Genomic DNA, 13,105 nt, shown 5'->3' with positions numbered 1-13,105 from the left:
TTCGATAAGATATAATTGAACTTAAAGCATATAAGACTGAATAGCATATGACTTAATAACATATAAGTATAAAATTAATATAAACGTTCATCCGGACTCAACGTGCACACGACCGCTCTGGGTCAGATTCGAGCGCCGAATGAATAGAAGGTCGCTACATCATAATGACCACGCCTTGCGGTATTATGACGAGAGCCCTAGCCCTCGCTAGGTAACAGCATCCGACGGCACAAGTAGAACGGAACAGACGGATTATGATTTTTGGGAAGTAGCCTTTCAGTTACCATAGTAGTCATACCATTCACATAATTTGCATAGCATAAATACAATCCAATTTGTCTTTAGCCTTCATAATTATATAATCATGTCTCTTTATGTCAAAAACTTTTAACTTTCTGTTAGAGCTCCATTTAGAATACTATATCTTTATAATGACCAAGACTGGTAATAGCAAAGAATTACGGTTCAAAGGAATGACATTGCTAAAAATTTAGGTTATAAAGATGCTCTTTTTGCTATTAAAATAACGTGTCATCAAAATGGTAATGTACTTGGTGTGAGCTAAAGGACAGTAAAAATTCTGCTCTCCTTGACAACATATCATCAAATTGGAATCAAAAATAATCTTCATATCAGAGTCAACCCAATATTAAAAACACGGAATAAAATTTACAGAATGAATTTATGAAGAGATGTATTAACATCATTACTAACAAGTATTCACTTGTCAAGATAGAATGAGACTTTTCATAATCAGTTAATTATTGTACAATTTTTTCTTAAAATGTGTCAGATGGTAATTGCACACAAAGGTGCTAAAAAGACCGACCAAGATGCAATATCTATCTAACAGTGGTCCTGGATGTTAAATGAAAAAAAAGATGCTGCTGAAAATCACAATATCATTTGCTGATCTTATCAATACACCAGGATGACATATGCCCGTACTGTGGTGCCCTTGATAATGTTGAGGATGTAATTTTTGTGTGTGGTAGGTGGAATTCAAGGGAATGGTGTGGCAGTAATGGACCTGCGAAAAACATTAACAACATAATTGATGTCATGCTTGCTAGTGTTGAGAATTGGAATGCGGTCTCCAAGATGGTGAGGACAAGATGGTGAGGATAATCATTGTGGGGAAGAGGGTCAGCCTGCAGTGTTGGGGGTGTCTTACATTAGATTAGATAAGGTTAGCCCACCGAACTAACCTAACTGAGCCCACCGAGCTGGTTTAGTGGTTAACTCATCATTGCAAATCAGTTGATTTTGAAGTCAAGAGTTCTAAGGTTCAAATAAGGGAATTACTTTTATATGAATTTGAATACTAGATCATAGATACTGGTGTTTTTTGGTGGTTGGGTTTCAATTAATCATACTTCTCAGGAACGATCAACCTGAGACTATACAAGAATTCTTCATTTATTCATACATATCATTCTCTGAAGTAATACCTTACGGTGGTTCTGGAGGCTAAATAGAAAAAAAAATTAGGTTAGGTTAGACCAGGCTGAGTTAGGTCCAGACTTATGCATTCTGTCGGTACCTGGGGGCTCTGCTCTGTTCCTTGCCAGGCAATCCTGCAGTTGCTTCTTTTAACTGTGTTGTGCTTATGGCAGGAGGTCTGGTCTTCACATGTTGTTGGGTGCGAGGGGGGTTTAGTTGGTGAGAGCCTGATACCACCATTTGTGTGAGGTGTATCGTCTGTTAGAGATTTCCCATCCTCGGTACAGTGGATTGTAACACAGGTTGATGTGTTATATCACACAGTTATCTAAAGATAACTGAAATGAATGCTTTAGAATGACTTCAAGATCAAAATCCAAAGCAAAAGAACTGTTGTAATGGTTAAGTGCCAAATGTTATTAATATGTTGAATTGTATCAGAGATACACTAAAGTCAATATATATGAAACTCAATTTAACTTATTAACTCGCTGTATAATACGAATGGTCAGCAAGTTTGTTGAAATGATTCATAGGATTTTAAGAGAAAATCAATAAATATATCAATTTTCAAATGAAAAATTAAATTAGTTGTTTCTTGATATTGTTTTTAAAGGTCGTCAGTTTTCAACAAAAAGGTTCATGCTTATTAATTCTCTTGTGCAAGAAAAAATCCAAATTTTGTTATGTAAAGATTTACATTTTGTAAGTTTCTAATAAAAAAAATCTTGAAAATTAAACTTTTTACTTATGTTATTTTTCTGAACACTAGAATTATTATAAACAGACAGTATCAAACATGAAAAAATTGGAATGCATAATTTTTAGTCCAAATGCACATGTTCAACTAAACTCATATAAAATTGTTTTTGGTTTTAAATACATTGTAATCTTTTTTAACTATTGGTCAGTTTATAATTAATTTCTGTAATAGTTCATTAATGAAGATAAGAATTCAAAAAAGAAATAATGGAAAAATTTTGTTTTTATTAAAAGTATTCTTTGCGTTGCACATTTACCACAAGTTGGTATTTCAAGTTGTAGCCATGAATATTGAATTTCTTGTTTTATTTCTATTATTCCTTTGTATGTAATTTTTTGGTTTCTGGTCCCTTGTTCTGCAGCATATTTATTGTTAGTCAATAATAATATTTAAAACTTAGAAAGAAAGGTTCTGTCTACTATTATTTCTTCTAATTATATCTATATTATTTCTATTTTCTATTTTAATCTAGAAAATAAACATTAAATTCTTTTATACTGCTTTCAGTGTTAATTGGTCATTATGATTTTTAACAGAGGGTTACACAGTTGATCTTGGTGCTCAGTGGGTTCATGGTGAAGATGGAAATGTTGTATATGAAATGGCAAAACCAGAAGGTATCATCAGTGATTCAGCTAGTGACTTTGTGAAAGTGCAGTGTGTTTTATCCGATAAGACATTTGTTGATTTGGATTTAACTTCTCGACTTTTTGTTTCATCGATTGAAATACGTGATAATATCATTGAGAAGAGTAACGGCTGTTTTGCAGATTACTTTATCCCAAGGTATGTAATTGAATTATTTTATATTTTCTTGTTATTTGTATGAAATTTTGTGATGATATCTTTTGTTCTATCTATATTCATTTATTTAAACTTTAGATCACATTGCAATTTTTAATATTTAAATAAATAAAATAATCATCTCTAGTACAGTTACATTACATTTAGTGTTAATACAAATTATTTTAAAGTGACCCCTTCAATTTTTTTATTGCTTCATAATTAACCACATTATTCGGGCTGTGATTATATTTTTTTATTATGATATTTAAATCAGTATTAAATATGTTATTGATATACAGTTTAGTACCATGAGTAATTTTTTAAGATAGTAGGATTCTCAAAATTTCTTTCAGCATATTTGACAGCCTAGCAAAAGATATGTTCATAGGCAACCCACAACATGTTTATGAAAATCTTATGTGGATATTACATAACTTCCTTGTACGCCTATTAAATTACATATACACATTTATAAAAGTACATAAAATTTGATTTCACTAATAACTTATAATTTTTTAATTATTGAATTATTATTTATTATAACATTTTTTTTTTTTTACAATCGCAGGTTAATAATTATTAAGAAATCAATATATTTAAATGAAAAAAAAAAGTTGAAATAAAGGAAATAAAGTCGAATTTGAACCGATGTGCCTTACATCTTGTAAGATCAAAATATTTCATTAATTAAAATTTTATTTGGTTATAACTTTGGAACCGATGAAAATAAGTACCACTTATAATATGTCGTTGAAAAGCTCTCAGTAAGGGCTTATTACTGCAGTTAAGAAAAATTCCAAAATGCAAATTTTTTGGATTTTGGTCCTAAATCCAAAATTTCAACATCCTACGACTAATCGTTTTTGAGTTATGTGGGATACATACATATGGTACAAAGATTTCTAAATATCACTGTATCAGCTGTTTATTACACAATCAATATCTCTGCTAAACGAGTTGTTTGTGAAAGATTTTGGTAAATTATCATAAACCAATTCTGCATTCTAAGATCGCCAAATGTGGTCTCCCCTGATTGAGTGTAGATATTTTTGAAGTTTAAGAACATAGTGAAATGGCAATTTATAATCGCTGAATTCCAGTAATCTGGTATAACATAATTTAGGATACAATCAAGCATCTCAAGTAACCAGCAGTTTAATTTTTTTAAAGATTTTATATTCTAATCTGTCTCTTCCAAGCCTGATCTTAGTCAGGCGTATACTTGGCAGAGTTGGAAAAGCTTTAAAAATCTCAGTTGATCTCTTTCAGTAATACAACTATACTAAATTTCAGAAAATTAATATTAAAATTATACTAAATTTCAGAAAAGAAAAAGGCATATCCAAATTTGCAAAACTAGTGTAATGTTCAGTAGGATAAGACTGACATGTTAAAAGTTTTAATTTTGAAAAGTTGCTTCTTTAACAAAAAATAAGATGGGAAATGTGTTGATAGCATTTACAATAAGGTGTACTTGCATTAAAATATTCTTTCAGAATCTTTATGCCTCTTTGAGCAGATATCCAAAGAGATAACAACATATCTTCATAGAAAAAATCAACAATGTCAGAAATGCATAGTGAAAAAGGAAAAGGACTTAAAATTTATCCCAGCAAAATACCTTCTCATTGGAATTTCACAGAGTGATTATTATTACCACAAATTATCATCGAGGTATTTTTATAAATGGTTATAAGTAACTTCATGAACATCGGCTGAACTGTATCAACCTAAAGTGTCAAAAATTAACTGCAGTTTATTTTAATTAATGGCCATAAACACTATCTTAATGAGTATGCAAACAGTAAAAACTTACTTCTTTTCAATCCAGGGCAGATGTTTACAGCACCTGATAAAGTAAAAATACAATCTTCACATCCTTTACCTTTGCAGAAAACATTTGCTCTTTAAGAATAAAACCTCTTAAATCAGCTTATTTGTTAAGTTTACTATAAAGTATAATAGTAAGAAGTTTTATAATAATATTAAAAATAGTAATGCCTCTTGACTGAATGGGTCATACAGATCATCCTCATCCTTTTCATGAATTTGTCTCAACCTAATTATGCATATATTTAGAATGAAACACTTGGTTGAACACATTCCATAGTGATGGTAAACACCACTTTGGAGTAACATCAAAACATGCAGCATTGTCAGTACTCGATTAAAGCTCTTCCATTATCAAAATAAATTCACTGTAATATTAAAATAACTGAATTATTCAAATTTATCTGTTATACAATAAATTTACAACATTATTCCTAATCTTGAACAGCAATTTGATTACAACCATATACTTTTGTTCTAAATTTATTAACAGTTGTCCAAAATTCAGTAGGAATTTTCACAATTGGTAATGTAAATCTTAAATTTTCAAAATAGGCCGTTTTATTATCATCTTTTATGACCGTATAGGATCATTTTAGTCAGTCTGTTATCCAAGTCTTTTTGACGGGACTGTTTGGGCATTGCGGTCTTCCCAGTATTTTTTCATATCTTTCGATCTTTGTGCCCTTTCTAGTGTTGAAAATGTTCATGTAATTGAGTTTATTCTTGTGAATGTTTTTGTTTTTGATTTTTGTGTTTAATTTTATCTTATCTGTGGTGTCTACTGGTGTAAGGCCAATTTCTTTCAGTTCCTCTGATCTATCTGCATCTTGTCTTGTGTTTTTTGAGTCGAGATAGTACTGCACTAGCTGTTTCAGAAGTCTTAAATCTTGCATCCTTATATGTCCAAAGAATCCTAGTCTCCTCTTACGCGTGGTGTCAGTGATGGGTTCTAACTCTTTGTACACGATGTTTTTGGGTACAATATGCAGGTTCTTCTGATTCTTCTTTCGACTTTCTGTCTGTCCGTGTTTGTTCAGGTGGAAGTGTTTCTGCTGCATATGTTTATGTTTACTTCTTTTAATTGTGTTGGTTTTTGGGGCATAATTTATGTCTTTTGAGACCGATTTTATTTGCAATGTTTTGAAATTCTAATATTTGTGATTTAGCTTCATCGATGTCGTTTACTAGCTGTGCCGTGTCATCAGCAAAACCAAGACTGTTTGTTTTGATTTTTCGGCCTATTTTTTTCTTTTGGGGGCATTTTTGAGCCATTCCCTCATTATCATTTCTAGAATGCAGTTGAATAATAGTAGTGAGCCTTGACGCAGTCCTGTTTTGATCTCAAAAGGTTCCGAGAGCTCGCCTCTGAATTTTACCTGACTTAGTGCTTGTGAGGGTCAGTTTTATCGTGTTTATTAATTTGGTATGTAGTCTGAGATGTTTTAAGATTTTTAGTAGGATTCTCTGTGGATGCAGTCATAAGCTTTCTTGAAATATACAATTGTTATCACCATGTCTCTGTCTCTTTTCCTGTTGTAACACATTATTAGCTTGAGATCATCTGGTCTGGACAGCTCCTCCAGGGTCTGAAACCTCCCTGGTATTCTCCTTTCTTTCTTGAGTTGTGGACTGATCCTGTTGAGGATGATTCTTAAACAAATTTTGTATGTAGTGTTCAGGAGTGGGATTCCCATGCAATTGTTAGAGTCTGTTTTGCCCCCTTTTTTGTGTAGCGGATGGATGAGGGCTGTTGTCCAGTGTTCTGGTAGATCTTCTTTGACCCAGATGTTGACAAGCTGTTGATGAAGGGCAGTTTTTGCTGATCTTCCTGCATGTTTCCAGATCTCTTCAAAAATCTGATCTCCTGCTGCTTTATAATTTTTCATCTCGCCCTGTGCTTGTAGACTTCTTTTCTTTTATTGTTGAAGTTTAGGAATTCTATAGTTTCTTTGCAATTTAGGAGTTTGTTGAAATATTTAGCTAGGGTTTCCTTGTTATGGGCCAGTTTACCGTTTTCATTCTTTAGTAACAGGTTGGGAGTTCATATTTTTTGAGCTGATTTTTTATGGTTTTTTCATGTCTCTCAACTGTGTTTTAGTGAATTCTTCTTCACTTAACTTCAGTGTGTCTTTATGGTGAGGTCTTTTTATTCTCCTTAGAATTCAGATGATTTCTTTTCTTCGTTTTACTAAATTTTATAAGGATTTTTCTGATTTTTGGGATTAGTAAAATAGCCATGTTTGATGTCTTCTTTCCACTGTTTCGTCACATTCGCTGTTCCACCATTGATGTTTTTTACAGGATTTTATTGAGTCTAAATTGGGGTATTTATTTTAGGCTGTTTTTATTACATTGAACCTTCATCTTTTAAATGTTTACACAAAACATTATTGTTATACTATTTGAGTTGAAATTTAACTTTTTTCTTGTTGGTAGACCATTACAATTATATCATGATTTATGGTCATCAATACCTTTTTTTTTTACTAACATTTAGACTTACAATTTTATTAAAAAGCAGTCCGGATTTATTCATAAAGCAGTGCTAATCGATGTCATGATAACTTTGTTTCAAAAATACAAAGTAAGTAGTCATAACCTTCTACTAGATCAGCAAAATTACATTCAGAAACATTGATATCATTCAGTAAAGATTTAAATTGTTCCATTGTAAGAGCTTTTACAATAGATTTATTTCTTTTACTAATAGATTTATAGCTTTTATGAATCAAAGGAGCTAATTGTATATTAGTCCAAAGAAGACCAGCATTTATATCTTGTTGCTGAATGGTACGTGGCACTTTATATAGCTCGAAGAAGGGCTGTTGTCATCGATTGTCTTCAACGGCTCGTAATTTATAACCTTGTGGTAGCCCTGAAAAGGGCCATTTTTTGTGTTAGCTCTGAGAAGAGCTGTTGGGTCTGGAAGCTGGTCTAGGGCAAAGTCGACTTGTCTGTAGTCAGGGAGTTACAGCTCATCCAGTGGAATCAGACCGGGCTTCCCCTAAGTGGCAGTTGGGTTCCCACTACAGTATGGTAGTGGTGGCCCCCAGAGCTCCACACCGCTGGGTTGTTGTCTTTCACCAGTGCAGCCGAGGTGGTTCTCCCCAAGCAAATCCACACTGGGCCGGCTCCTGCTGCTGAGTCTGCTGGCCAGGGCGATTGAAGCCCAGCGAACTGGAGTGGGAAGGTAGTGTCTGTGTCCAACGACTCCCTCTGCGGGCTGGCCAGGCCTGCTTCTCAGGCAGTGATGTTGGCATTCGCTGGGAGGTCCACGTTGAGGCGGCCAGGGAACATCTTCTGCTTCTTCTTCTTGGTCTTCTCCAGGTGGTGGTTGATGATAAATTAAAAATCCACTCTTGTGTATGTTCTTTTATTGGAGCCTGAGAGTGGTGGGGCCACAGACCCCACCACTCTCAGGCTGTTGAATGTTGGGAAAAATTGCGTGGTCAACTGTACGGCAGGAGTGATACTTGTGCAAGCGTGTATGTGTACTGTACTTTCGCTGACATCTGAGCTGCTACCATTGCCATTCGCCGATATTAAGCTAGGCATGTATGTGGTAACAATCTATAAACTTAAAATATTTAAATAGGTCATACCTATTTATTTTGCTGTTACAAAAAATAAACCGATCTACCATTATGTAAGTCAGTAAATCCCTCTTTTATTGATAACAGAATATTGCAAACTTTCATAACTTTCAAAAACTTTCTCATTCATTGAATTAAGTGTATCTATACTACAGTTATGGTAGGTCAATATACGATCAAAATATGAATCAGAAAGTAAAATTTATAGATCTTATGAAAAAACTATTAACACTTTCGAATCGATTACAGAAAATTTCCAATAATAATATTAATAAAACTCCAAAGTCACATCTTTAATTTAATCCTTATAAATTGTAATGCTTACATTATTATGAACATCTGTTTTTAAATGTACATCAATCCTTCCAATGCCCTACATTTTTTATGAAATTTTTTTGGTATGAAAAACATTCAAAATCCTTTAAAAAAGTGGGAGAATTAGTGTTATTAAAAAAACCCAGAATCTCAGAAAAACATTATATTTCAAATTTTTATAAAAAAAATAATCTTCCTCTTTAAATTAAATTCACAGCTAAAATCCTTAGCATTCTAGAACCCAAAATTTACATAATTAAAACAAAGATTCAGAATATTTTAATTTGAAATTGTTTTGGCTTCTTGAATAAAAAATTATCCATAAAACCAGATTGTAAAGAATTTCATTGATTTCTATTCCTGTTTGAATTAGAAGACTTAAACAAATTGTCAGAATCAAATATCCTGAACATTTTCATCAGAAGTGTTGCTTACAACAGAATTATCTGAAGACTTCCAAGAGCAACAAGTTCTCAATTAGACATTTTAACTTCCTCGCGTATTTAAATCGAAAGAGAATGGTGAAAGAAATTCATTGACATAAATATTTTGTTTTATAACAGTACTTCATTTTTCTTTACATTTTTACATTTGATAATAAACTTATTTTTTACTGAAGTTATGAAATTTTTAAGTTGAAGATATGAAATTAATATTAAAAATAATAGGAGATAGATTTCTTTGTCCAAGTATACTATCCAGATATATTTACTATCTTTAGATACTATCTTAGATAAATTTACTATCTTTAGATCATACCTTGTTCTAAATCAATATTGATCCGCTTAAGCAATTTTTTTAACAATAGTAAATATTTTTCATTTTGAATTAAAGCTATCAATTTTGACACGGTTCTGATAACAATATGAAATCTCTCAAAACACAGTCAAAATTTGATCCTTGTGATAACAAATTTTCTACTTCAACATTAAAATATTTTTCTTGTATAATTAAAGCTCTTTTATTAAATTTATTAACCTCAGGCTTAAAAGTTCTCAAACCAGATGATAAAACAATCTGCTTTCTCTTAAGGTAATATTTGTGGAATTTATGTAACTAAGAGGGAATTAGCTTGGCTATATGATAAGACTATAGACACCAGTTACCCTCATTCCGCTACAAACCGATCCTTTCTTATCAATAATTCACGGTTAAACAAACCAGAAACAGTCTTATAATCCACTAAAAACAGTAAGATAGCTAACATGAAAATAAAATTCACATATTTTCCAAGTTTCTTTCTGTAATTTGCCAAGTTGAATATTATTAATTTTTACAGATTTCATGTAATTTTGATTTGCGATAGGGTAAGAGATCTTGCTGGAAAACACTATTTAGTTGGCTACAGATTTTATAGTTACTCTACTTCATGTATATAGTAATCAAAATTCATTGTAACAACTGGAATAGGATTATTCATTTTTTTCTAATAATACAATCATTAAAAAAAGAAAGAATCTAACACAGTTAATGGACTAATGTTATTAGTACAATATCGATAACATAGTGTTAAAATTAAATGCAATCATACCTTTAGTTGGGCTTGAACCTAGGATCCGTACTGGCAACAATGTTAAAAATAATGTTTTAATAAAAATTTATTTTATGTTTGTATGTCAGTTCATGAAGTGTAAATTTTATATTTTACTTTGTATAATTTTTATTAAAGTTAATTGAAAATAATGGTAACACATATTGACCAGTATGGATTTTTGAAGTTTAATTTAAAAAAAATAAAAAACTGTAGTTTGTATTTCATTAGTTTATTAATTAGCTTCAGAATTTGCGATGCAATTAGGTTTTTGCATTTTATTTATTTTCAATGTTTTCCTTATGGAACCAGTTCTGTTTATAATAAATAGTTGTACTGAACAATTTACTACATTAATTCTTTTATGATTATTGATGCTGTCATTAAAACATGACCAACAATCAAGGTCAGTGCAATCAGTTGCTATGACCTTCAAACAAGGTTGCTTGCAATATTAGTTATTAAATACTTTGTCTTATTTATGTGTAATTTTTTAATATCGCTATTGATTGAATTGTCACAAATATATGTTCATTATTTTCAGTAGTTTTCCTATTTTCTGTTCATAAAGTGTAAATTGTGTTCTGAACTTGGTATATTTTTTATTATTAAAACATTGTATTATCTAATATTGTTTGTTCACCATTCATCTGTTTATAGAATATATAATAATGAAAATTACTCCTAACAGAACTCGAATTAAAAAATTATACTTGCGACATTATCTTTCCCAATTCCTTGAATTCAGTATAAAAATTAGGGAAGCTATCTAAATGTAAAATATTAGGAAAAATAACTGAACATTTTAATACTAGTGACCTAATGTTAATAACAAATGGTAAATGCTTTAATATTTTAATTTTAATTCTGAAAAAATGTCACGGGTGTGACTTTTAACAACATTCTTACAACCTGGGGGAGGCCTAATTCCCAAAAGTATAAGTAAAATTACAATTGCAGGTTACTGTTAGTATAAATTATAAGCTGAAGGTGTTCTGTAAACAATTAGAACACTTGTAGGAAAAGAATACAATTTTACAGGTTGGTAGCATAAAATTATGAGCTGTTACATAGTTATTTGAAAAACCATCCGCAATGAAAGTGGAAAGAAATCTTGGCCTTCCTTTACACTAAAGAACTCCCCAGAATCCTCCCCGATATTAATTATTATAATAGGCAAGGTTACATAATTGAACATATTTAACAATATTTTTGAAAGAGATATTTCTTAATTTCATTTGTAATGAAAGAGATTAATATTTGTTAAAAACAAACTAAAATAAAACGTTAATAAAATGCTTTCTCCAGATATTACAAAAATTCTACGTTAAAAGTTGACAAGTCTAAGAAAATTAGCGCATGCATATATTAGTATGCAGTTTGTCATAAATGCTGTTAAATTATATGAAAATTTGGGGTTAATTCAGAAAGAAAGAATTTTTTTCCTGTTGATCACTTTAAGCGATAATAATGATGTATTAAAAATGTAGAGGTATAGGGAAAGGGAATAAAAATGCATATTTATTATTTCAGTAGTTAATAATTTTATTCCTTCTGTGTCTTTGACCTTTTTCAAGGTCAGATAATAGTCATACATTTTCTTGTATATGGAAATTCCATTTATGTGATCCTAGTTTGTGGACTTTCCATGTTTTAATAATACATTTAATAATACATGTTTTAATAATACATTTTGTAAATCGGTTTATTTCTTCATAATTTAATTGGAAAAAATGTTTTTTTCTGTATTGCAAGTTATTCACATACCTTAAATGGTGATGTTATTAAATATAAACGGGATATAAATGATGAAAGTGCAATGGATATACAGTTATTTTTAGATGAAATGAAAAATTCAAAAACTGAGATTAATGAAAAGGGTTCCGATTTAAGGATAATGTAAAATAGTTTTACATACGTAGTATAGTAAATAGTTTTAATATACGGATTCAATTTAAAAAACAGAAAGGGCATTTTTACCTAAACCTTTGATCAGTGATACGTCCTGTACCTCATGGACCAGAAATTCTTTCACCACCATGATAGATGATAGATATGATGAAGAAATTGATTTCACAAGCCTGTGCTAATGAACTGGATAATGAAATGATGATTATAATCCTGGAAGTAGGAACCAAAACTTAAAACTTAAATGAACCAAAACTGTTAGAGCAATCCGAATTAAATGATTTTGTGAGGGACATCTCCTTATACTTCGTATAAGGAAGTAAAAAGAATGGCCACCAAGACAAATCTTAAAAGCCGGTATGAAAAACATTGAACAGAAAGTTTATAGAAACAAGCAAAGTTTTGCTTCCTCAGTTACATTTTAAACTAGGGTTTATGAAGCAATTTGGCATTTAAAAAGATGAGTGTTTCAAGTATCTGCAGTCATTCAGAAACAAAGATAAAGAGTGTGTTTTTGTTGGGCTGTATATAAGGAAGCTTATGAAAAATGAAATTTGCGAGTCTAAAATGGAGGAAGCAGAAAAGCAAGCTTGGAAAGTCTTCCAGGATACTGTTACAAAGTTTCTTTGCAACAAAAAAGATCATTAAATTGAGGTTTTATTTGGATTCAAAGTACATAAGAATCAGATATCAAATTTAAAACAATTTTTTGATCATTAAAAAAACAGGCCTGTGTATAATGAATAAAATCAAGAGTAGATTTAGTAGATCATTCATTGTTGGCATGTTATGCCTTTACATGATCACAGTTCATACATTGAAATACTTGAATATGTAAAAAGTAAAAGGGTAGTGGTAGTAATATTCAGTAAAGAAGACTGAATTTTCACATCAATGGATTGTTCTCTTTGACTATTTTATGACTTAGAACAA

The 13,105-nt window shown here is 31.0% G+C and overlaps 1 protein-coding gene across 3 annotated transcripts in view; it reads left to right on the top strand.

The window, feature by feature from the left end:
* Window positions 1-13,105, top strand: part of LOC142325654 (peroxisomal N(1)-acetyl-spermine/spermidine oxidase-like) — a 169,881-nt gene that overhangs the window by 34,639 nt on the left and 122,137 nt on the right. For all 3 annotated transcript variants that reach the window (XM_075367681.1, XM_075367679.1, XM_075367680.1), the window contains one exon: window positions 2,743-2,992. In XM_075367681.1, the coding sequence (XP_075223796.1) occupies window positions 2,743-2,992 (250 nt within the window). The remainder of the gene's footprint in view (window positions 1-2,742; window positions 2,993-13,105) is intronic.

This window comes from Lycorma delicatula, chromosome 5 (genome assembly GCF_047948215.1).
Source record: "Lycorma delicatula isolate Av1 chromosome 5, ASM4794821v1, whole genome shotgun sequence".
In the NCBI taxonomy this organism is placed as follows: domain Eukaryota; kingdom Metazoa; phylum Arthropoda; class Insecta; order Hemiptera; family Fulgoridae; genus Lycorma; species Lycorma delicatula.
Note: the sequence above shows the minus strand (reverse complement) of the source record. Positions and strands in the feature narration are given on the sequence as shown.